At 35.8% G+C, this 26,239-nt stretch overlaps 2 protein-coding genes and 3 non-coding genes across 8 annotated transcripts in view; 4 read left to right on the top strand and 1 right to left on the bottom strand.

The window, feature by feature from the left end:
- LOC116121149 (post-GPI attachment to proteins factor 3-like) overlaps positions 1-15,988 on the top strand; it is a 91,859-nt gene extending 75,871 nt beyond the window's left edge. Inside the window, exons 1-8 of one of the 3 annotated variants that reach the window (XM_031407090.1) lie at positions 12,086-12,207; positions 12,300-12,339; positions 12,450-12,521; positions 13,064-13,158; positions 13,851-14,112; positions 14,224-14,420; positions 14,620-14,807; positions 15,467-15,939. In XM_031407090.1, the coding sequence (XP_031262950.1) occupies positions 12,143-12,207; positions 12,300-12,339; positions 12,450-12,521; positions 13,064-13,158; positions 13,851-14,112; positions 14,224-14,420; positions 14,620-14,807; positions 15,467-15,753 (1,206 nt within the window). In that variant the 5' untranslated portion in view covers positions 12,086-12,142 and the 3' untranslated portion in view covers positions 15,754-15,939. Of the gene's footprint in view, positions 1-12,085; positions 12,208-12,299; positions 12,340-12,449; positions 12,522-13,063; positions 13,159-13,850; positions 14,113-14,223; positions 14,421-14,619; positions 14,808-15,466 lie in introns of those variants that run through there. The other 2 variants (XM_031407087.1, XM_031407088.1) reach the window with 2 other exon arrangements.
- Positions 15,989-19,560: 3,572 nt separating this feature from the next.
- Positions 19,561-19,659, top strand: LOC116121159. The gene has a single exon (XR_004126667.1). It is a non-coding gene; the product is annotated as a small nucleolar RNA Z103 (small nucleolar RNA).
- A 58-nt stretch (positions 19,660-19,717) lies between these two features.
- On the top strand, positions 19,718-19,813 carry LOC116121158. Its single transcript, XR_004126666.1, has one exon. It is a non-coding gene; the product is annotated as a small nucleolar RNA Z103 (small nucleolar RNA).
- A 73-nt stretch (positions 19,814-19,886) lies between these two features.
- On the top strand, positions 19,887-19,980 carry LOC116121157. The gene has a single exon (XR_004126665.1). It is a non-coding gene; the product is annotated as a small nucleolar RNA Z103 (small nucleolar RNA).
- A 1,631-nt stretch (positions 19,981-21,611) lies between these two features.
- LOC116121147 (protein SET DOMAIN GROUP 40-like) lies at positions 21,612-25,717 on the bottom strand. 2 transcript variants are annotated; one of them, XM_031407084.1, is made up of 6 exons: positions 25,503-25,717; positions 25,269-25,419; positions 25,048-25,179; positions 24,807-24,947; positions 24,286-24,564; positions 21,612-22,305 (listed from the first exon to the last, which is right to left on the bottom strand). In XM_031407084.1, exons 1-6 carry the CDS (start codon positions 25,646-25,648, stop codon positions 21,640-21,642), a joined length of 1,515 nt encoding a protein of 504 aa, XP_031262944.1. In that variant the 5' UTR covers positions 25,649-25,717; the 3' UTR covers positions 21,612-21,639. The 2 variants fall into 2 exon arrangements, with proteins under 2 accessions (XP_031262944.1, XP_031262945.1); XM_031407085.1 differs by having other exon boundaries at positions 25,171-25,179.
- Between the last annotated feature and the right edge of the window lie 522 nt (positions 25,718-26,239).

Genomic DNA, 26,239 nt, shown 5'->3' with positions numbered 1-26,239 from the left:
ACGTACGGATAGAAAACTCAATGGCAGTTTTAAATTGCCACGACCCCGAGCCCTCGACTAGCGCTCCCAGTCGGAAGGAGGAAAACGGGGGAGAGATTAGTAGAAGATTTGATCACAAATGGGCTAATGACGATCAGAGAAAGGGAAAGAAACAACAGTTTATGCCCAAGAAATCCTATGCCTAAGTTCCTCCTTGCGATCGCGACTGTGATAACTTCACTCCTCTCAATGCATCGGTTTCAACTATTCTGAATAAATCAAAAGAAGCTAATTTGCTTGGAGCAATGTTTTAAAAACTGACCTGGGACAAAACCCGGCAAGATGGCTGGGTCCCGGGTCAACCGGTTTAATCGGTTGAACCAGCAGGGTCAACCAGTGACGTCATTATGCTGACGTCAGCATGACAACGTCATCAAAACACTGTTCACATAATCCACTTATTTCCCAAATTGTAAAAGATTTTTTTATACAATTAAGTAACAATGAGCTTAAGAAATGATTTCAACCTGGAAATTAACTACAATACACAAAAAGCATATGCATTATACAAATTCGATATCATAGATTGGATAATATGTATGGATTATAGAACCAAAACAAAAATGATGCTGTAAAGCATTTGATATTTTAGGCTTATGATTTTCTAAGCTTGAGAAAATCAAAACAAGCAGCAAGATCATCTTAATTTGGTAATTTAGGATGAATGCGATGAACTGAATCATGTTTACCAAGAGTTGAAGGTACTGGCAGTGGAGGTCGCTCAGGTGGTTGATAAATGCTGGCAGGAGGTTCTTCCATTTCGAATTTTTTCATCACATTCAGATTCATCAAACTTTACATTTGAATGTGCAGAAGGAGAATTGAACCTGTGCCTTTTATAGACATTTCCACCTTCAGTATGGGCAGGCCTCTTCTCCTCGTGGCTAAGATAATGAGACCTATCAAAACTCTGTGATTTAAACATTCTTTAAGAAACACTGTTCACAGAATTACATGTATTCAAACAAATAGTTCCATAATGAACTCCTAAATCTCTAAAAAAAGTGGAAGGGACAACACATGCATAGGTTCTGCCTACATTGTATTATACTATTATCCTTCACTTTTACATGTTGTTGACCACTTTCTCAATGTTTAGAAGATCTTCACTAACCATTAATTCTTTTCTGATCTTTAATAAATTAATGCCGAAACAAAAACTGCTCAAATTTTGCATACTTCTATAATACATAGTCATAGTATTACAGTAAAAATTACCAACAATTCAAAACTGGTTCACCAATCAAGTTAAATCCTATAGGTTTGAATGAATTCAATAACTTTTACAAAACAAAAATTAAATAAATAATGGATACGGAACTTTTACTACAATTAGAATCAGAAAGACAGAAACTTGTGAGTGACAATTTTGCTAAGAAAAAATACTGACAATTATAGAGAACAAAACACAAGCTCCCACTCACTACACCTTCTGATTCCTTCTTTATTCTAATTTTAATTGCACCAGAGATTATATATAATGTTTTGGTGTTCCCATTTCAGTTCAGAGTCTACTAAACCACAAACTACCAAGGCTTCCATCCTTAGTAGTACTCTCGTGACAGAAAGGTCTGATGCCCTGATCATGCACATTCTCTCTTCATCAATCTTTAATCTCAATTTCATTATGCCTTAATTAATCAAGAATTTATAAGTTTTTAGGTTGGCAGAGAAGAGTGCTACTTTGTCATTACTCATTAGTTCTCCCTTCAAAGTTCAAACTTTAAAGCATGGAAGCCTACTACATTGCAAACTAAGACATCGCATTCTCTTGCACAAGACCTGAAACAAAGACATGCCTACACCATGACAGTTACCTGCTAGTGAAGATGAGCTGTCGTTCGTTAACCGTCGTGGAGGTGGAGCTCGGTTGTGAACAGGGCAAGTGGGCAACTATGAAGAGCTGAGTCCTGAGATTCAAGCAATGTGAAGAAGAGTGTGTGCAGCTCCGAGAAGAATGACGACGATGGATTACGGCGTAGATCTACAGTGATGAAGAGTGTGAGGCTAGAGAAGATCACGAAATGAGCGGTACCCTAGCTAACGACGAAGCAAGCCGTTGACGGTGAAGGTTGCAGCGACGACGAGTTTCGACGGTGAAGGGAAGACTCCAACGGTAATTTTCAGAGTTCAGTGAAGCTTCAGACTTTCAAAGCAAAGGGTAGGAAATGGCCGTGAAAAAGGGTAGGGGGGGGGGAATGAGGGAAATGTTGATATTGGGATTTGGGAGTTTACTGTTCATTACTATATATTATATAATTAAAACTTTAATTATTTTATATTTTATATATGTTAAGTTGTTAACCCGGATTTTTTTAAAATGGACGGTTGGACTGGTGGGTGCTACAGTGCACCAGTCCAACCGCGGGTGTTAACGGACAGAATAAAAATGGCGGTTTTGAGGCTCACCCGACCCGACTCACCAGCCGGGTCCTGGTTTAACCTGTTCAACAGGCCGGGCTGGGCTGAGTTTTAAAACATTGGCTCGGAGAGCCAGAGCCCATGAAGAAACCTGCATCTAAAAGGAATGGCAAGAAGTATTGTCGATACCACTTGGATAATAGGCACCATACCAATGAATACCAAGCTCTTAAGCAGACAATTAAAGACCTCATTCAAAAAGGGCACTTCAAAAAGTATATTGATGGTCTAACTCCCACGAGGGAGAAGGATCAAGAGGGCGATGGGAAGAGGCACCGAGGTCGCAAAGGTCTCTACCTACTAGGGACTATCTTTGGGGGACCTATAAAGCCGAAAACTCTCAGATTGCACAAGAAAAGTATGCTCTAGAAGTTCAACATGAGCCTTTAAATGTTCTAAATCTGGCACTACAACCTAGCAAGGTGCGCAGAGAAAAGGAGATTACATTTTCTGAGAAAGATGTGGTATGACTGTATCACCCTCATGAGGATGCACTAGTTGTACCAGCTGAAATAGGAAGGTGTGAAAGTCCACAGAATGTTGGTGGACAATGGGAGCGCCGTGAATATCCTATTTCAGCAAGCTTTGGAGGAAATGAAGTTGGAAGAAATAGATTGAAGCCTGTCTCTATTCTTCTATATGGTTTTATAGGGGACTAGCTAATTCCCTGAGGAATGATTTCTCTTCTGGTCACTTTGGGAGATACCCACGAAGTGACCAAAATGACAGATTTTTGGTCGTGGATTGTCCATCAGCTTTTAATGGCATCCTTGGACGACATCTACTATGTAATTTCAAGGTTGTCACCTTAATCTACCATCAGAAGATGAAGTTTTCCGCTCCGACAAGGTATGGGGAAGTCAGTGGATCACTGCGTGAATCTCACGACTGCTATAATAGGGCAGTAAGATGGTATGCAAAGGGAAATGGAAACCTGAGGGCATTCCCGAACAGCAATGATGATTTGCAAGATCGAACCACAACTTGGTCCAGTGGAAGACATCATCAATCCTCGTGTTCAAGAGGAGTATTCCCACAGTGGGCCGATAGAAATTTTATCTGAGGTTTCTGTCAACGAGAATGAGCCGACTTGTGTGCTGAGAATTGGAAGCAATCTTAGCCCTCAACTCACAACTAATTTAACGAGCTTCCTCAGAAGAAATATAGATGTTTTTGCATGGACTCATGTCGACATGATCAGGATCAGCCTGGATGTTATATGTCATGTACTCAACATCGACAGTGAAGTCAAGCTAATTTGCCAAAAGATGAGTTATGGACCTAAAACGCTATGCGGCTCTTAAGGTTGAAATGGATAAGCTCCTTTCAATCGGGTTCATTTGAGAAGCTCATTACTCCAATTGGGTTGCCAATCCTGTTTTGGTGAAAAAGCCCAATGGTATGTGGCGAACCTGCGTTGATTTCACCAATCTCAATAAAGCCTGCCCAAATGACAGTTTTCCTTTGCCAAGAATAGATCAACTCATTGATGCCACTTCCAGGCACGAGCTGCTGAGCTTCATGGATGCTTACTCAGGATACAATCTAATTTTGATATTCACACTCGACGAGGAGCATACCTTGTTTATCACATATCGAGGACTATACTACTATAGAGTCATGCCTTTCGGCCTGAATAATGTTGGGACGACCTACCAACGTTTGGTTAACCGTATGTTTTTTTTAGCAGATCAAAAAAACAATGGAAGTCTATGTCGATGACATGCTGGTCAAGTCTCATGTCGCTTCAGGTCACATAGTCCACCTCACGGAAATGTTCGATATACTCCAGAGATATATAATGAACCTTAATCCTCTTAAGTGTTCATTCGGAGTATCATCAGGAAAATTATTGGGGTACATGGTTAACCATTAGGGAATTGAAGTCAACTCCGAGAAGATCCAAGCTCTTCTAGATATGAAAAGTCTCGCAAATCGCAAACAAGTTCAAAGCTTGAATGGGAGAATAGCGGCTCTCATTCACTTCATATCAAGAGCAACAAATTGTTGTTTGTTGCTCTTTAATATACTCAAAGCCAACAAGAGATTTGAATGGACTCTAGAGTGTGAGTAAGCCTATCAGAGCATAAAAAAGCATCTAGGAAAACCACCTCTTCTGTCCAAGCCACTTCTCAAGGAATATTTCTCTACCTATCCGTCTCTCAGCATGCGGTCAATGCAACTCTCATTTGGCAATAAGGTAGAATTCAGTGGCCAGTGTATTACATGAGTAAACGGTTACTGGATATTGAGTCAAGGTATCCAGAGATGGAACGATTAGCATTTGCCTTGCTAATCGCTTCTAGGAAGATGTGACCTTACTTCCATGCCCACACCATTCATGTATTAATAAATTATCCGCTCAAACTGGTCTTTCAAAAGCCAGAGGCCTCGGGTAAATGGCTTAAATGGGCCATGGAACTAAGTCAGTTCGATTTGCATTACAGACCAAAAGTAGCTATTAAAAGGCAAGCTGTAGTTGACTTTATATCGGTGTTCTCCTATCAGCCAGATCGGGAACCCGAATAGCCAGCTAGTGAAGTCATCCAAGAAACTATTCGAAACTTGTCAAATTGGAGTCTCTATATTGATGGGTAATCAAACAGAAAAAGGGCTAGAGTTTGTCTTTTGCTCATTAGTCTTGAGGGAACTTGCATTTATGGAGCCCTTAGGTTTAGATTAAAAACTACGAAGAATGAGACTAAGTATGAAGTGTTATTTGTTGGTTTACGACTAACAAGAGAGATGGAGTCAACTATGATCGACATCAATGGTGACTCCCAGCTAGTGGTCAATCAGATTTTGGGAGAGTTCAAGCCAAAGAAAAGAATATGATCAGTTACTTGAAGAAAGCCAAGGCCGCACTGGAGCCCTTCAAGCACTATACGATCAGGCAAATCCTGAGAGATAGCAATTCTATTGCAGATGCTTTGGCGAAGATAGCTTCATCACTAGACTCCGATGCGCCAGATATCATCCCGATCAAATACATCAAAATTCCCAACATTAACTCACCCAACCAAACAGTGGCTACAACTAAATTTGTGTCTTAGATGACTCCAATCATTCAGTATCTCAAATGGATTCTTCCTAACAACAAGACTGAGTCAAGACTCCTGCAGACTAGAGTTGCCCGTTACACTTTAATCAGAAATTAGTTGTATAAGCGAGGGTTTAGCACTCCCCTTCTCCGATGTGTGACAAATGAAGATGCAGACTACATCATGAGAGAGATACATGAAGGGATATGTGGTAATCACACTGCTGCACGATCTTTCCCCAATAAAATTATCCGCCAGGAAAATTATTGGCCTTTGCTTCATGAAGACATTTACAATTTTGTGCAGAAGTGTGATAAGTGCTAGAGATTTTAGAATATCCCGCAAGCTTCTTCCCACCAATTGACAACGATGATTAATCCTTGGCCATTCATTATATAGGGAATTGATCTCATCAGTCACATGCCAATCGGTAAGGGTGGCGTCAATTATGTTGTGGTCGTAGTGGATTACTTTACTAAATGGGTCGAAGCTAAAACCTCTGGCCGCGATCACCACAAAGAAGCTCAAAGACTTCGTCTTCAAGAATATGGTGTGCCGTTATAGAATTCCTCATACACTCATCTCAGATAATGGAAATAGTTCGACAATAAGGAGTTTAAGTAGTTTTGCGAAGAGATAGGGATTCATAAGAAATTTGCCTCAATAGCAAGACTGCAAGCTAATGGTCAAGTTGAAGTTGTCAACAAAACCATTAAGCACACTTTGAAGGCCAAAATTGGCGCAGAAAGGGTAATTGGGCCGACGATCTCCCAAAAGTTCTATCGGCATATAGAATAACTTCGAGCACCTCTACTTCAGAAACACCTTTCTCACTTCAAAGAGAGTTTTACAATGAGGCAGACACTGAAGCACTTATGCGTGCAAGTCTGGACTTGGTTGAAGAACACCGCAACAAATCTCGGTTAAGGATTGCTTCCTACCAGCAGTAGGCTAAAAGATTTTTCGACTCCAAAGTCAGGAGAAAAGACTTCCAAGTCGACGACCTGGTTCTTAAATAATTCCTTCTCGGTACAAAAGAACCAAGTGCGAAGGTATTGGGACCTAACTGGGAAGGTCCACATTGAGTTGCTAAGGTGATACGACCTAGGATGTATCATCTCAAAAGGCTTAATTGTTTTGAAGTACCGCAAGCTTGGAATGTTGAACATTTATGCCCTTATTATTAGTAATTCCAAACTCTCGTATAGCTTATGCGATCTATTTTGCTTGTAAATATCGTGAATAAGATTATTTCCATTCTTATTCAAGAATTATTTGTGTCGTAATCTCAAGTTTTAATAATCTTATTATTTACAATGTTTTACAAGTTTTACGATTAGAAAAGTTATATTTGTTTCTTAAAGTACTTAAGTTGTAAAAGTGCTATCACAAATGGCCAAAAGGTCTATATATATATTGGGAAAATATGTACATGGACGACCAGCGAGCTACAAAGAAAATGAAAAAAAATAAAAGAGGCTATTCGAGAGTAGGCAAAAGGGAGGTTGATCATTTCTCTTGAACTTCAAGATCCCTGACTTCGGTTGCTACGACCTTGGGGTTAGTTGCTTGGTCTTTAAGGTTCTCTGTTTCTTGTTGATCTTCCTTTGGGGTAGTCTCTTAATCTTCTTGTTTGTCAAGTGACTGCATCAATGCAAGCACTATCTGATACTCTTCTAGGAGCTTAGAAACATCCAAGTTTGGATTGTCAGCTCGCAAACTATGGATAACTTGTAGTGAACAATGACCGGCTTTCCTTTCCACCTCGTTGCTTAGTTGTTTCATCTACTCAATCAGCGAAGTGATCCCCCCATGAGCCATCTTGAGCTCGGTGTCCTTCACTTTCATTTTCTTCTCTATGTTCTCCCATAGAGTAGTTCTAATCTTCTCGATCTCTTTCTCGCGATCTAGACTCTCTTGCAGTTCCTTTTTCTCTTTGTTAAAGCTCTTGTTCTCGCGAGCTTAGATCTCTAGTGAGCTTTACTATTGTCATCTGAAGCTCTTTGGTCAGGTCGTCCTTCTTTTGAAGCTCTTGCTTCTGGAACTCTATTGTTTGCCAAGCAAAATCCTTTTTAGCCAGAAATGTGCTCGCCTAAAACCGTGCATCACTTGTGGCTTCGTTTGAAACCACAAGAGCTTACTTCAGTTTGGTGATCTCCTCCTTCATCCTATGAAGTTGTCCCCCAGTGTTCATCTTCATTTTGTTGTGAGCAATGTTCAAGGCGAGCATAGACTGCAAAGGTAAAAGGATAAAAAGTTATTTAAAAAAAAAAAAAAAAAACCAAGGAGCTCGATCAATGTTAAAGAGTTTACAAAGAGAAATGCCTGTTTTACCTGGCTTTGCATCTAGAGCGCAATGGTTAAGCGGTCGGAAGGCTTGGAAGCTATGTACCTTTTGAAGGTCAACTCTAGTTTACACTCAAAGAGGGTAAAGACCACCGGCCTTAGATGATCTGGCATATGCCCTAAGAGGACTAAAACGGATTGATCCCGACCTCTTGTAGTAGGGATCTCTTTGGTATGTTCCTGGCCGACTTCTCTTTGAGTGGCTGCACCTTCATTCCCTTGTTATGCCTCTGACGCATCTTTTGAAGCGACCTTCGAAGTAAGAAGTTGGGTAGGTTGTAGCCCACCCGGCAGTATCCCGAAGTCGTCTGACTCAGACTCAAACATTTTAGCTGTTATCACCTTCCTTCTCTTCATGCCTACTTTCTTGTTCTTTGTCAAACTTGCCGCAATAGGTTGGGGAGCTTCTTCACATCACTCCAAAGTTGGTTGCCTTTTGGGCACTAGCTTGGGTCCCCGTTATAGGGACATTGCTTGAAGTTGGTCCAGGTTGCGAGTATGGATTCAACCTAGGGAAGATGATTCCCCCAGGTCACTTCGATTTCTTTGACTGCATGGCATTAAAAAAATAATCAGCATAAATAGTCCAAATGTGTAAAAGACTTGGGGTTTTCTGTTTAGGAAAAACTTACGAGTTGAACCGTCTAGATACGCCTCAAGGGGGAAGAATTCGTACTTCTAAAGATTTTCAGTCGTCACGAGCAGCTTCGCGTCACGACCCCTGCCAGGAAGTTGGTTGAATGCTTGAATGTGGCTGCGATCAGTCAACAGCTGCAATCTGGTAATTTTGTTTTCTGCAAAGAAAATAGTTCGTTAGCTTATACTTTGAAAAAGAATTAAGTGTAAATGGACGAACAACCTGAAAATTGAAGGGAAAAACCAACTCGGTTTCTGAAGTTTACAAATACGTCGTACTTAAAGAAAAAATATTTGGTTTCGTAAGCTTCCACATTGCTGGGATAACCAAATATTTCTCCCTCGATCGTCAGTCATTTGGAGAGGTAATACGAGTCCTTATCTTTACTCTTCTTCAAGATATAGGTGCAAGCGAGCTCCAACGCCGTTGGCTCCCTAAGTTCATGCTTGTAGAATGATATATACATAGCGATAGCTATCATATATGCATTCAACGTCAGCTGGAATGGTGCGACCTTAAAGTGGTCGACTTGATGTAGGGGTGGAAGGGTATTCTCACTCCGCATTTGAAAATGGCTTTCGAGATTACGACCATTCCCTCGGGAGGCTCCTGGGTAGTGTACATCCTCTTTCGGTACATGTCCACATCAATTGCATATTGCTCTAATACCTTTTTTATTTCGTCCATTGAGATAGTTGACCTTATCACCTTCCTGGTACATGCAGAGGTACCCGGTGGGAGTGAGCTTTCTCTGTCAACTATTCTCATCTAGGTCTCCATTGGTTCTAAAGTCTTAAAGGTACAGCATTTAGGGGGGACTCAAACCTTGAAAAATCTACCTCATACGATGACTCAGAGGATGTGTAAAAGAACCCTATGTTTTCTGCCTAGCCGTCAAGCTTCTAAACCCTAAAACTCTTAAAAACAATCCTTTAGAACTTTTTACCCTAAGTTTCAAACCTTCAAGTGTTTCTTTTTCGAACACTACCCAGGAATGCTCTTTCCTAATGCCTACCAAACACCCATGACCACCATGACTGTAAAAAAGAAATTTTTTGCAGGAATGTGAAAAAAGAGAAAAAGAAAGAAGTTTTTTTACCTTTTGTCTGCCTGAAATGGGTACTCTGTTGTAAAGTTGGGTTTGCATGAATTGGTGAAGGAAGAACAAATTTTTTGGAGTAAGAAACCGTTATTTTCTCTCTGAAAAATTTGAGTTTTCTGAAAAGTTAGGGTTTTATAGTGAGGAAGATGATGCTACAGCTTCTTTTATAAGCGACGTTTGGGCAGGAGTGCGCTCTTAGTTGTAGATTGCAACCACGTGTCATCAATCTATGGGAAGATAACCCCCATGCTTCATAAAAATCAACTGGCACCTCTCTTTATTGAGAATGCCAATCGACAGTGTGATTATCTCTTCCGCATTAAATAAGCCTTCATCCGCATTTAATGTACCAAAAGGGAATGTCCTTTCAACATGACTTGCATTTAATGCTCACGGCTAACACTTATTACGCACGGAGACAAGTCTTTCAGATAAAGATTACTTTATTGACCAAGCTAACTGTCAAACACAACGAATAACATCTGAAGAAGTTGTTCAAAGGAGACATTTATTCAACATGTCGAACACGAACACCAAACAAGATGATTCAGAATTTTTAATCATGAAATATTCTAAGTGTTTTCAGGTTGTGAATAACAGTTAGAGTTCAAAACACATCCTGATGACCCAAGACAAGATCAAGCTCAGGTCAGTAAATCTCAGTAAACAATCACGTCAGGTCGCTTGTGTTACTCTTAAGGCATAGCTCACAACCTGCACTCAGTTTGCAAGTCAGATCAAGCAGTCAACTTCAGGTCGTCTGCAATAATGTGATTACACTCAGCACTTAACTCGAGTAAGAATTTATAAAGACAAGTCAGGTTATGGCATAATCATGAAGTTCTCGAAATTCAATTCCTTGAATCTCAAGAACTGGGAAGCTTTTGTTATGCCTAAAAAATTAGGACTGACGTAAGCTTACATCAACGAGTACCAATCAGAGTTCAAGAAGGCTTTGTGCAGCCCAGAAGCTACCACATCGCCCCAAGATAAAGAGAATACGACTGTCACCAACTCAGTAGGCTCAAGTTTTGTCTGTGAATGAATGTGATCCACACACTTGTCCAAGCCCCATATAATTTAAGGATTTTTTTTTTAAGTTATTAACTAATGGGAGGCAAGGAAAGATTTGCATGGTACCTACTGACTTGCAGACTTGTAATCATTATGTTGAACTCAACGACTATAAATAGAGTACTCCCCCTTACAAAATCGGGATCTCGGATTTCAATAGTTTTATAGCAAAGACAACCTACGGGAAAAAAACTGACTTAATATTCTCTCTAAATACCAACCTCTTGTAATTCTATTCGCTATTCGCAACCTCTTGTAACTTGGCTAATAATAAAAAACACTCATATAATAAATAACAGTGGATGTAGGAATCGTTTTAAACATCCGAACAACTATATAAATTCTCATTGTCTCCTTTATTATTAAGTTTTTGCATACACCAATAACCTTGCCTAAATCTCATATTAATCACGTGTGATTTCTAAGATCCTCTTAGCACTTTGCACGTGCGAAGTCGTTGGTGTCAAAATAAGCATCAACGTCTTATCTTTGTTCTTCTCTTTTATCTTCACTTCCTCCTATTTTCTTCGTCTCTTTCTTCTGTTCGAATTCCTCATTCTTTTTCTCTTCCTTCTCTCCTCCTCTTCTCTTCTATTTCTTCTAATCTCTCTCTTTATTTATTGCTGATCTGGACTTTGCGGCTGGCCAAGTTGGCCACCGTAAGGCGCTTACATGGCGGCTAGGCAACAAATCCAGGCAAAGAGATACGTCAATTAAGTTCAATTGTAAATCTATAGGGGCAAAATAGGCATGCTCTTTTGACGAAATAGTATAACGGCTTGGAAAAGATTGGGGCTTCCTACATAGTAATAAAACTAGTGGGTGTTCACAGGAATTGGCTTAAACTTATGAAAAAATTTTAAATGACTTTTTTTTTTATATATATATTAAAAAGGATAATATCAATTAACGTAAACTTTTCAAAAAAAAAAAAAATTAATTGAAAAATGAAAGTTGCAAATTCTTCAATTAAGAAACAATAACAAGTTATTTAATGTCATATTTAACTTTAGAAAATGACAAAACAATAACAGTATACATTTAAATTATTTCTTTTTAGAAAATAAATTAAAATTACTAAAAAAAGTTAAAAAGTTTGAAAGAGCTTTCTTTTTTAAATTTTTTCATCAATTCTTAATTTTAATTTTTTTTTTTTTTGATTTTCTTAAAAAGAAATGTTCTTTTTAAAAATTTTCAATTAAAAACTAAATTTAATTAGAAAAAAGAAAAAAAATGTTAATAACATTTAAATCTTTTTATCATTTTTCGTTAAAATTAACAATAAATTACAGTTAGATATTCTTTAATCGAAGAATTTGTAACTTTCTCCTCTGAAAGTTTTGAAATGTTTGTATCATCATTTGATAATATCCTATTAAAAAGGAAAAAGAAAGAAAATAGGACCAGACTTTCTCCGTGAGGACCGTGACATAGTTGAAGAAACACAAAGGAAAGTCCGAAGAATCAAATCAAAGCAAGAGAATGAGCTCTCCCGATGGTCGCGTTTTCCAGATCGAGAACGCCGCCAAAGCCGTCGATAACAGCGGGTACTATACTCAAATCACTTAGTAACCTTCGATTTTCCTTCACTTCTTGTTTTAATCTCTAGATTGATTTCAAATTTCCATTTCTTTTGCAGGACTGTCACAGGAATTAAATGCAAAGATGAGATTGTTATGGTAAATTTCATTTTATTATTATTATTATTATTATTATTATTATTATTATTATTATTATTATTGTACTATTTAAAAACTGTCATTTGATGGTGATTTTGGTTTGATTTAAGGGAGTGGAGAAGCTAATTGCGTCGAAGAGTTCTAATAGAAGAATCCATTCTGTTCATCGGCATTTTGGCATGGTACTCTCTAGATCTTGTCTAAATTTGATCTTTTGTTCACTCATATTTTTACAAGTAATTTCCATGTTTTCTCTTACTTTTTTATGCTTCATATGTGTATTTTAAGCTTGTGAAATAGACAGAGAGTGATTTAACAGGAGGTTTGAATGGTTGCCAATTAAGTTTTTAGAGGTTTACAGTTAATTTGAAGTAAGATCCCTCTATTCGAAGGTTAAAGTAAAGTGAAAATACCAAAAAGTAATTAAAATACATAAAAGGAAATTTCTGTTTCTTCATTGACATTGTTACGTGGGTTCTAAGGAAGAAAGATTTCATTGGGAGCACCTGCTGAGAAGTAAAGCTTTATCTTTAATTGTTCTCGTACTCTTAAGTTGATTTAATCTTTTTATTTTTCGCTGATTCAATCAATGTAGAACAATAACCTCACTCTTACTCAAAATCATTTATTAATTAATACATTGTTGTTGGTGATATGAACTATGTTGACTTGATTTGATTAATTATATAGTTAAGATTTTCAAATTTTGTAATTTTTTGAGCAGATGGTTAATCGATACTGGATTACCTTCTATGTTATGCTTTCATGTCTTGTTAAAGTTTTGAATGCCAGTGCTGGTGATGCTGATCCTCTATACAGGTATAACTTTAATTGTCTTAATACCTGGTTTTCTATAGCGTTTCTTTATCAAAATTTATTATTTCATAGAAAATGTACTTTGCTTTATGTGCTTTTAACTTTAACAAGCATATTCATAATCTTTGTTTGCTAGTTAGATGATTTGATCTGGAGATAAAACTTTGACCTACCATATAACTTGAAATTAGATAAGAATTTAAAAAATGATCTGGCAGTCAGCTCATATAACTGGAGTACAAGAATCAAGTAAAGAGAAATAAGTTGAGAAGTGAAAGGAATTATGTATCAATGTGTTTGATCTTTGATGCCTCTGTAATTTCATAATTTGGTTATCAATAATGGTGTGTTTTAACAGTGATGTGTCGGTGTAACTATTTATAGGAGCAGTTCATTGAGTTTTTGCTGAATTTATTTTCTTGTTGACAAAGATTTTGAGTGTATAACATGAATGTGTAAATTTTACTGTTCATCATCTTTCAAGGCCAGTATGTTACAGTAATGGCTTTATAACTGACTTTATCATCTGTCTTTTAAATTAATTTACTTGCTTTACAGTATCTTCTGATCTTAGAATTTATTTGCTTTACATGTTACCTACAATAAGTTTTTGTCTTCTTCTTCTTCTTCTTCTTCTTCTTCTTCTTCTTCTTCTTTTAAAAGCTAAAGATTTTGTGGCATATCTCGGATTTTAGGGCCTGTGTTGGACAATGTGAAAAAACTGGCTGTGTTGGGGAAAGATGCTTTCAACATTGCAAATTTTCTTCAGATGGTATCTCAATCGATGGTCCATGGTACATGCAAGAACCTCTTTATTTACGATGGAAGATATGGGATTGTCAAAGTGACTGTCGCTACAATTGTATGGTTGACAGAGAGAAAGAAAGAGATGCACTTGGTAATGGACCTGTTAAGTACCATGGTAAATGGCCATTCAAACGGATTTATGGTATTCAGGTTTGTTATTTTATCAACTTTATACTTCAATTTTATCCTTCTTTTGGAGTTGTTTATTTTTTATTGCACTTTTCTTGGGTATATATTTCAGCTTCTCGTTTGTTTAATCAGGAGCCAGCATCTGTGGCTTTCTCTGCTCTCAACCTTGCAATGCATTTCCATGGTTGGCTTTCCTTTTTCATTCTTCTATACTATAGATTACCTCTAAAACAGAACAAGAAGGCATACTATGAATTTTCCACTTTGTGGCACATCTATGCGCTCTTATCATTGAACTCTTGGTTCTGGAGTGCAATTTTTCATAGTCGGTAAGCTTTTTATTGTTTTCTCCTTTTTTGTAATTGATTTGCATTTTTGACATTTTCAGTATTAATTGAGTGTCCCATTTATCTTTGCATAATGCAATTTTCTTGGTTTTTGTTTATTGTTTTTATATATTTCTTGGAGTATGTTCTTCATTTTTAGGTCATTTCATGATTCTTGTTGTGACGTCTAATTGAAATGCAGTGATGTGGACTTGACAGAGAAGTTAGACTACTCATCTGCAGTGGCATTACTTGGTTACTCACTCATTTTGGCTATACTAAGATGTTTTAATGTGAGAGATGAGGCTGCTAGAGTCATGGTTGCTGCTCCGCTACTTGCTTTTGTTACTACCCATATATTGTACCTCAACTTCTATAAACTAGACTATGGTATCATCTCTCTCCAATATATTCAGTTTCTGGATTATGTTTACAAATGAATTATCCAATAAAACAATATTCTTTGGTAATTACATATTCTATAATAAGAATATAATAAACTATCAGTAGGAAGGGACCGGTGGCACCCCTAACTCTTCGACCTCAATGATTGTACCTCAACTTCTGTAGACTAGACTATGGGTATCATATCTGTTCTTCCAGGCCTTCGTTTTCTGGAGGTTGCTCAACCCACAGTGTTGATATATCTTCATAGTAATTACTTTACCCATAAGATACCATTGTTACTTGGCTTGATAGAGCTTAAATTTTCCAACTATTACATGAATGGTTGTTGAGATGTGACCACAATCATTGGATTGCCTCTCAACTTAATAGTTATGTCATCTGGAATGCAATAATTGTTTTATCATTTTTCTATCAACCAGGTTACTCATTGGGGTTGAGTGGGTGGCTTGAGATTTATGCTACCATCTCCTTTATTTATATTATGTTTTAAATGTACAATATTACTAATTGTTTTGCAATTGCCAAGATCATAAAGAGAAATGGACCAGTATTAAGCTATAAATTAATATCATTTTTTACTTTGAGATTTAGTTTTATGATGCTAGTAACGCTAATCTGACAAGATGTTGGACATTTTGCAGGATGGAACATGAAAGTTTGTGTTGTCATGGCAGTGGCTCAGCTTCTCATCTGGGCAATTTGGGCCGGTGTCAGTCAGCATCCTTCTCGGTGGAAGTTGTGGACAGTAGTCTTTGGAGGCGGCTTGGCAATGCTCTTAGAAATCTATGACTTCCCTCCATATTATGGTTTTTTGGACGCACACGCTCTCTGGCATGCGACTACTATCCCTCTTACCTATGTTTGGTGGAGTTTTATCAAAGATGACGCAGAGTTCCAAACCTCTAATTTACTTAAGAAGGTAAAATAGCTTTCTCCAAGAAGTAAACCATTATGATGTCTTTGTGCTCTGATCAAGATAGATGCTAGAGGAATCTCATTGTATTTTCTTTTCAAAATGCAGTTTGAAATTCCATTTGGGTTTGTGGAAATCAGTTTTTGACATGAAAATATAATTTTTTGATAGCTTGATCCATTGTGTTGAAGTGTTTATTTACTTGCTGTTTACGGATATGCATATTGCAAGCGTGTTGACCAACTCCCAAATTAACAATTGAAATTGTTTCTTTCTTGGGGCTTGTAAGTTAGGTGGTTTTTTTTTTTTTTTTCTTTTTTTTTTTTTTAAATGTAATTTTCGAGTCTTGGGTATGAGCTCATATTATGCATTAGCTTAGAAACAAATAAAGTCCATTGCTAAATATTTTAGCTGCTGCCACACACTTATCTCGGGGTATTTACTAATATGTATCAATTCAATTGATTGGAGCAAAAATTGAAATTTGAATGTCATGATGTTAGGTAAGTATAAAGATTATCATTGATTTATTAAATAATTAACAATTTAAAAGTGTGTTAATATTGTGTTCTGAAACAAATATTGAAAACGAAAACAAAGAAACATTACTTTTTTATTTCAATTTTCCTCATAAATTCTCTTTTATTTGTTTTATTTGCTTTTGTATCCTGAATTAAATTTGCAGAGTGAGCATTTTTTCACGTTATCTATAAGAAAATTTTAGGTTTGAAAACGGAAGCAAACAAGCCCCATTAACCCTTTTACTTGTTTATTAGAACTTGTGGTTCTACTATTTATTTATTTATTCCTCATATTGTTAGGGTCCATTTGATTTGTACTAGTTATTGTGATCATATCCAAAAATTGTTTTTGAGAACATTACAACTTATTTCTACCAAATCCATTTTCCTAATGTTATTTGTATCACTTGTTTTCAAAAATCAAAACTTATATTTAGATTCTATATCAAACAAGCTCTTAAGAAAATTATTTTTAATTGTATTCAAATTTTACACTAGGTTGCAAGTAGAGGTGTTAGTCGAGCCGAGCTGCTCGACTTGGTAAAAGCTCAAGTTGGGCTATAGTGTTGCGTTGAGTTCAAACACACTCTAGCTGAAATCGGTTTGATTTCAGTCGATCTCACCGACGCCAACGTTAGCATTCTAGGCTAGATCTCATTGACATCGACAACTCTACTCATCACCCCCAAAATACTCTCCCTTTCCTTCGGACCAAAACCCACCTCACCTCCACCCCTATTAGCCTCGATAATCACGGGCAAAATCCAGTTGTTGTTTCCGTCAATTTTTTTCGATTTTCGGTCGATTTACTCATAGGAAATCAACTCTATCACCACCATTGCACTCATCGACACTTTCTCTTCAAAAGCTCCAACATCCCGGCCTTCAATTTCTCGTCGATCATCATCCCAAATTATAGGATTTTGGATGAATAAGAAAAATGTAAACCCAGCCTCGTGAAGCTTCTGGGTCTTGGTTAAACCGATTAAATCGGTCTGGCCGGGCCGAGTTTTAAAACAATGCCCTCGAAACCATGCTCAATCAATCAAACAAAATAGAAAGTATAATACACATAATAAAATAAAAATACCACTTACTTTCCTCCCCATTTCAGATTTTGGTGTCGGTTTTCAAGTTTCCTGTTTGCCAATTTTTTAGGATTTGACAACGATTAGAGTTTGAACTAAGGATGGGCACTAAGCCTGGCCTTGTGGAGACCTGCCCTGATCTGGCCCGAACGGGGCGGATTTTCCCTGAATCGTTTGGGCTTTGGGCCGGGATCGGCCTAAGATTAGCCCGGAATTCAGGGACGGGCTGGGGCTAGGATAGGTCTTGCCCCGGCCCGCCCTATATATATCCTATATATATATATGTATTAATTTTAACATTTGAAAATCAATCATATATACCTATAATAATTTTAATATTTGAAAATCAATTATACATTATACAATGACAAATTATAATTATGTTAGTATTTTATGAAATTATATACAAATAGGTAATAAATAAAGCTAGATTAAATATAATAAATCATTATAAATATTTGTAATATATATATATATATATATATATATATATATATATAAATGTGTTAATGCTATGAAACAAAGTTTATACATTCGACATTAATATTATCTTATATATAGTATACATTTACATTTCAATTAATATTGTAATTTATATATGGTATATACTATATAGTTTAATGTATATAACATATTATGTGGTACATTATAAATTATACATAATATGCAATTATCCATAATCATATATTAATACATGATATATATGTTATATATGTATAATGTATCATTTGATATTTTGATTCATTTTAAAAATTCAATAAATCATTATAAATATTTTTTTGTCCTTCATTGAATCATTATTTCAATTCTATTACCTAATTGTCTTTGTTATATTGTGATAGTTATTTATTTAGAATTTACTATAATATATATGATAGTTATTTATTTAAAATTTATTATAATATATGTGTATAATGTATTATATGTAATACATTATATAACTTAATACTTATTACTTAATACAATAATACATAATATTATACTGTTAATATATAATATATTTATATATATGTATAATGTATTATAATTATCATTATCATTTTGATATTTGGATTCATTATAATCATTAATCAGAGGCGGATCCAACACTTGTTGAGGGTGGGCATTTTAACAAAAAAATACTAATATGTATAATTGTGGGGTGGGCCTTTTTGGTAGCTCATATTTTGAATCTTGATACTGTCATGTTTTGAATCTTTTGATTATAGATCTGTCACATGTTGTAATATATTATCAATTTAGTATGATGGTTTTTATATTTAATATGTATATTATAAATTTATTTTTTTTTTTTTGATGATATGGTCTTTATGTTTAATATGTATATTATATATTTAATTTTTTTTTTTTTTTTTGGTTAGTATATATAATTTGGAAAAAAGGATAATAAAACTAATAAAGATACAAAAAGACAGAAACCCCCAAACATTTCCCGAATTCCCTATTTGGGGAACAGACTTTTTTTGGGGATTCCCCAAACGAGCTTCGGGTCAGGATCAGGGAATCCCCTTGGGCTTTTGGGCTGGCCGTGCCCATCCTTAGTTTGAACTGGATTCTTTGTACAAGAATAAAGTTTTGGAATATTTGTATGAGGGGAAAATTTGGAAAATGGACTTCAATTGGATTTAACTGTATAACACTCAAATTTTTGGTCAATATCTAATAGCCCCTCCGAAGTTTTAGGTATATAACCCCAAATTTGGGATTTGTGTAATCTCGAAAGCTGAGGGAATTACTGCAAAATAAAAGGGGCAAAATGTAATTAAACCGAGATACGAAGAGGAGATACGCCGCATTAGAATAAGAACCTTTCAGCATTAGGGTTTACGAAGCCCATGTTTGCGGCTATAAGTAACACTTTCCTCTCTCTTCTCCTTCACTCTTTTACTTCGCATAACGTTCTCCCAAAGCCTTCAAGTTTTTGTTTGTAATTAGGGTTTAGTTTCTACATTGTTTGTAATTAGGGTTTAGTTTCTACATTGTTTGTAATTAGGGTTCAGTTTACACATTGTTTTTAGTTAGGGTTTAGTTTCAAAACGCGTCGAATACTGATTACCGGCGCTTATGTGCAGTGAGCGCCGCGTATGAGCCGACGCTACAGCTTCTCCCTTTCTGCAAAGCAATAACTAGTTATGAATTTCTTTTTCATATTCTTTTACGCAGATTTGGGTAAATTAATTTCGTGATTGTTTTGTTTATATAAATTAAGATAGATGGGTGTGATGATTATTTCCCCAAATGATCGAAGCTGATTAAACCGTGCGATTTTTCTCTCTTAATTGTTGAGAATCCAAGCCAGTCCTCTGATCCATCTTCGTCATTTTCTTAATTTAATTATTTGTTTGTTTTCTTGAATTGTTTTTGGGACGTATGGAAGTGATGATTATTTCCCCAGATGAACGACGTTGATTAAACTGAGCGATTTGTTTCTCTTTTGAGAGAATCCAAGCCAGGAATCTGATCCATTCTTTTTTATCATTAAATTTTTTATGGGTTTTTTTTTCAAGTTAATGCATGATCCTATTAGGCACAAGGTGAGATGGATGTGATGATTATTTCCCCAGATGATCGAAGTTGATTAAACTGAGCGATTTTTCTCTATTTTGAGAATCCAAGCCAGAATTCTGATCCATCAATCAATCTTTGTGCTATTTCATTAACTAAAGTCTAGAATCCGTAATGTGGAAAACTAAGTTTCTCTTTTTAATTATGTGTCCAATCTTAGTTGAAACATAAGTTTCCAAAATTTTCACGACGGCTGGACCACTGGAGCTACCTCTGAGCAAGAATACTTTCAAGTTCAACTTGAATGTATATAAATCCTGGAAATCCCTGTTTTGTTCTGTAATTCATTAATCAAAGACTTGTGTTTCTTTAGACAATGGACGCGGTTTTGAGTGATTACTTTGAGATCCCCCGTAGTCTGTAAATCGCCCTTTCTCCCTCTGTGTGGTTCTTCAAGGGTGTTTTTATTCTGAGAAAAACTTNTATTTCATTAACTAAAGTCTAGAATCCGTAATGTGGAAAACTAAGTTTCTCTTTTTAATTATGTGTCCAATCTTAGTTGAAACATAAGTTTCCAAAATTTTCACGACGGCTGGACCACTGGAGCCACCCCTGAGCAAGAATACTTTCAAGTTCAACTTGAATGTATATAAATCCTGGAAAATCCCTGTTTTGTATTGTAATTCATTAATCAAAGACTTGTGTTTCTTTTGACAATGGACGCGGTTTTGAGTGATTACTTTGAGATCCCCCGTAGTCTGTAAATCGCCCTTTCTCCCTCTGTGTGGTTCTTCAAGGGTGTTTTTATTCTGAGAAAAACTTGAATGATGGGTTCGGTGTAGGATGTGGTTTTGTGCTCAATGATTTAAGGGTTGGCAACCCTGAAATTGGTTGCTGGAAAGGGGTTTAGCCAAAGAAAGCTACAATTAGTTCTGGATTTAGATCATACATTGCTTCAATTACAAGACATCCATGAGTATTCTTGATGATAACCAAAGGAAAAGAGATATTAATAGTAATGGTAAAATGTAAGTATTTTAGAGATGAAAAGTTTAATAATAGATCTTTCTCGGAGAAGTAGAGACATGAGGACGAAGCTTCTTGCAAACGTTCTCGGAATTGTAATACAAATCCACGGATTATTCTTTTAAGATCCAAAAAATCTTGGTTGCCAAGATGTTAGAGCATTTTGACTCTTCTGTGACACATTTGGTGTCACCAAACAACACGATTGAGGATTGTTGAATGGGCAAAACTAGGAGATATTTCGTCCATCCTCCGTGGATTTATACAATGCTGCTTATTATTTATGGCATGAAAGACCTTTCAGTTTTGGATGTTTTCCTTTTGATTGTTATGGAGAGATTTGGTTTTGGATATTGATTTCAAAAGTGATTCAAGTTGATAGGTTAAAGCACAAACTAGAAACAAAATACAATTTACAGAATAAGAGGGACCAAAAATTATGACCAAACCTCTTTGCAGGAGATTAACAGCAGGAAATGATGGCACTAAGAAATTAATATATGGCATTAGATGCAAGAAACAAAACAGTATCTGCAATATGCTTCGATCACAATCCCTTTCAACCATGGATTCACCCAAAATGTTCAAAAACTCACTGTAACTTTTAATCCAGAAATCCCTTCCATCTTTCAACTGGGTATGTTTACAAGAGTATCTATTGACGAGGGAACTTGATTATGGCCATAGGATGATTAGTCTGTCTAAAATCTTAACTAACTGATATCGGACAGAGTAAAATTAATTTTGATTCATAAAGGATGTTACCTCATGAGCTCTTTAGTTCTGACAGTTGAAACATTTTTACACAAGAGTGAATTGATTATCTCAGAACAATAAGAAATGCAATCAGCAAGAGTTGTCTTATATCTAAGTCTCCATTGAACTGCTAATTTCCACCTCTCTATCGACAATTTAGTCTTACCAGAAAATGATAATTCACCACCATTCTTTCCACTTTGCACACCATTGTCTTCTAAGAATGTGCAAGCCTCACCTCCAAAAGTTGACAAAACCCTTTTTAGCTCCATAGGGGTTTTGTAATCTTGGATTTTGTCGATGGTAGACAGCAGCAAGTTGTCTTCTTCACTTGAAGTTGGCAAATTCTTCAACTGACCAAGGCACTTCTTTGATATCCATTTCATGACAGATACCTCATTGTCTACGGAGAGTTGACATCCTGAATAAGCAAGGTGTCCAACTGATCTTCGCTGGTTCGCTGGTGTCAGCCATAGCCGCAAAGCAGATAATAGAGCAAATGACGGCTTCCCATTTTGATGTATATATTGTGATTCCTTGGGCCACGAACCAGAGGAATAAATGCCAGTGTCCAAGGGTATAAAAAACTTGTCATTTGGATTTTCATCTAAAAGAAACCCATAGTGTTCGAGAAGCTCTAAATTTGTATATGTTCCATAACTTAATAGAACCTGCAGATAACAAAGCACCGATTCAATCCCCATCTAGCCTCATCATGGACACATCAGAGAATACATTAATTATATATGCCAATGAGAGGTCTATTTGAATGTCAACATTGATCATCCAATAGTCATTCTCCATGCTAGAAAAGGCACCAGTTGATAAGGTTTATTAATTAATTTCTAGGATATTACAATGATACTAGAAATAAAGAATGTGCCTGTGCATTTTCTCAGTGCAGGTAAGGAGCTTTGATCAATATTATAACACTTAGAAGAAAGACGATGTAAAAGATCATTGCAATAGGATTATGAAGTGTAGTGTCGAATTACTGCTTAACCTAAAAACTTAAACTTAAGGTAAGGACCTAACACTAGTATTAAGCTCTCCAACAACCTCCCAAACATGTCTAATGAATCAAGGCAAAGCAAACCCATACAAACAAATGAAATTGCAAGTAAAAATATTAGCACATGACATGTGACTAGAGCAATCAACCAAAACAAATAATAAAGAAAGAACAGAAATACAAATGCAAATGCATAGAAGTGAACTTTACTCTAATACCACATTAACACTAGTAGAACTTAAACTTACAAATAAAGGCATAAAACTAGCATTAAGCTCTCTGATACAAGGTCAAGGGTTAGTCAAAAGAGAGAAACAGATAAAAATTTAAAGAAAAATAAAGGGCCTGGTGAGCCAAACAAAAAGAATCTTGCATTCTGCTGAAATTTTGTAACGCAAATGTGTTTGACTTGCTGAGAGAAACCAATGAGCATGGGGAATCATATTCAAAACTCTCATCCATGTGGGAAGTAAAATAAAAAATGACAGATTATTCTTCACTGAAAAGAGTAAATTACTTGAAAGATTATCATATTACTACTCTCGCTATAACAATGAAATTTTTCATCTAAACCTAAAACATAAAACCTGACACCAATCTAGAAATCATAAAGCAGTACAAGGAGATGAAAAAATCATTACAAAGTACTGAAAGTTGAAATTTTGAACTTGAAAGTACATTAAGAAAATTCACAAAAAGGGCAACATGTCAAAAACTGAATGAAGAATTAAACAACCATGAAAAACATGGTTTTATGATCAATTAATCATTTACCCAAAGATCTTCTATTAGAAGAACAAACATAATAAATTTAAATGATACGCTATACACACGAACTTGTCCAAACATAGTCTATAAGTGTCAGTAGCAAGTGAACCAAATTCTATAGGAAAACAGATAAAACATTCATAAAAAGTCTGCAGTAACTTTCAACAAGAATAATCATGAGATTCATGATAAATCATCACAAGAAACAATGAAACAGCACATTCTACTTCCAGCACTTCATATAAACTTATCATAATTTCATAGGAGCATCATTTATTTCAAACAAAGAATGAAAATCACATGCATGAAGTATAAACTCATTGATTCAATGCATGTAAACCTAGCCGGAATTAATTTCTAGAATACTACTTATCCAAAAAATAAATCAGACATCAAATTGTAATAAAAACGAATTTCAGAGGTCTTAGCCAAATCAAACATTGTGTGTTTTAGGAAATAATTCAATCATGGATCAGCTAGTCAATTGACTTCCTAATTCAGATTTCAAAAGGTTAGTGAAACTCACTTCACATTCAGATCCAATAAACCTACTTGATTCATCAGCTCTCCTCTAGTCAGTACAAATTAAAAATAAGTGGCATTACAAATTCTTAACATCTTTTACAGCATTATGAAGAAAGAAATTAAAAGTAATTATTTGTCATCGGGAAATATTAATATCAAGTTATTCATTTTGAAGGTATTCTGTTGATGTGATTTTGCACATCTAGGACCAATAGACTAGTGATTTGCTTCAGACATCTTCTTAATGCAGAGAGTGAATCAAGAAGTGAAAATGCAAACAATAAAATAATTCAATTGCGAGGTCAAAGTAATGCTATCATGCTCCCACACTAGAAATTTGTAGTACCTGTTCTCCCTTTTCATAGCTTTGCCTAGCATAAAAACAGTATGCATTAGCTTCTTCCTCAAACCATCCATCAGTTAACCTCTGCAATTGAGGATTGAATTTCTCAGAATCTAAGATACCTTCTCCATCCCCCTCTGTCAAGGAAGAAGCATTCATCGTACCTCCCACATTTTCTAAGCCATTTGGCTCTTCTCCAGGTGCAGCATAGTTAAATAAATCTCCCACAGGACATAAACACCCAGCTTCATCCCATGCTATATACATTGTCCGCGATGAAACCTGTAAACATGACAAAATTTTGAAATTATTAATTCAAGTAACTCTCAAAATAAAAGTAAGCCGTCTCAAAGTATAGTCTCTGGTATCCTGAGGCTAATTCATTTGTCAATTCTAGGAATTTGACTAAGAAATAAGAGGTATAATCAACCAGAAAACAATTTTCAAAATATGTCTAATAACTCAAAAACCAGAATCCAAGAGCCAATTATTTTAGTATGTATTAGTTGTGATAGAATTCTAACAGTTCCAGAAGCCCAAAGCCATGCTTTAAATGAGACAAATTGAGGCTTAAGCTGAAGTTGTTCCATTAGTTTACTGGCTTCTTTCCACTCTATTTCAGCTTTCAACACAGCCTTCCCCGCAGCCCATATAGCATCATCCACCTAAAACCAGTTAACTGTTAGAGAAACAACTAACTTAATTCACTTCTAAAAACCAAAAACAAAGGAAAGGAAATGAAAAATTTACGAATTAAAACTATACTTGCAGAGCTTGCTGCTCAAATTGGCCAAAAGTTGCAAGTATGTCATAACTCCGTGGCAGAAGCATCAAGTAAGGATGCCACCGTGAATTCTTTCCTTTACCCACTTCATATAATAAACATACCGTCAATATCTACATTGCAAAGAAGATAGAAATAAGCAATTAAATTTAAAAAAGAAGCAACACAATAGATGTTGTAAAGAAGCAATGAAATAGAAAACCTGGGCAGAGGAAAGAGAAGGGTGTGAATTGACAGCATGAGATAGATTGTGATCCTTATTCAATAAAGATCGTGTTGTAAATAAAGCTGATTTTGGGACTTTGAGGATCAACTCTCCTTCTCTAATACCTCTCACAGCACCCAATCCTCTTCTGCAATAATTACGAATAAATAAATAAACATTTACATTACAGAACACAACAGAATTACGAATAATAAATAAACATTTACTTACCCGCCTGCTAGAGGGAAATGAGAGATGGTAAGAGAATGGCCTAAAGAAGAGTGAGAGTGAGAAGGGACTCCATTTGAAGAGTCTGTTATTCCGAGATGTGCTGCCCATTTCAGTAAGTTTTCAAGCTGTTTTTCTTCTGTTTCCATCTCTTAGTTCAGTGGGTTGAAGAAAGGGTTTTAAATAGGTTTGTAAACCGAATGATGCGGCGAAATACTGCTGAATTTGTGGAGACGTGACAAAATCTTCACTATTTATTAATATTAATTTACAATGAATCTGCATAAATTTGATACGCACCCTTTAGTAATTATACCATTTTTCTATTATATTTGATTCAAACAATCACAAAAATAATTCTATTTTTTAAAACCATTTATATTGATTGAAAAATGAAAAGTATTTAAGAAAAGAGAGGAAATTTAAGCGTTATGCCTTCTGAAGTTTGGAATTGAGAATATGGCCAATCTTTTTAATTCTTTTTATCAGTTTGAAATAATGACGTGTCACACTTAAGTATAATTAAAGCAGCAAAAAGGGTTAGGGTGCAAAGATTTAAACATTTATGGGTTATGTGATAACAAAGAGAAGTTGGATTTAAAATTTGAGAAGCCAAAACAAATTCCTGGTTGTGGCAAAACATGATTGAACACCCACCTTTCTCTCTGGTTTTTCTTCCCGTTTTCTATCATTATTGAATTTTTTTGCTCTTTGCATTTTTGCCATTCCCCTGATAGTTA

The sequence above is a fragment of the Pistacia vera genome, unplaced genomic scaffold (genome assembly GCF_008641045.1).
Source record: "Pistacia vera cultivar Batoury unplaced genomic scaffold, PisVer_v2 Contig968, whole genome shotgun sequence".
NCBI classification, from domain to species: domain Eukaryota; kingdom Viridiplantae; phylum Streptophyta; class Magnoliopsida; order Sapindales; family Anacardiaceae; genus Pistacia; species Pistacia vera.
This window is presented reverse-complemented; position numbering and strand designations above follow the sequence as displayed.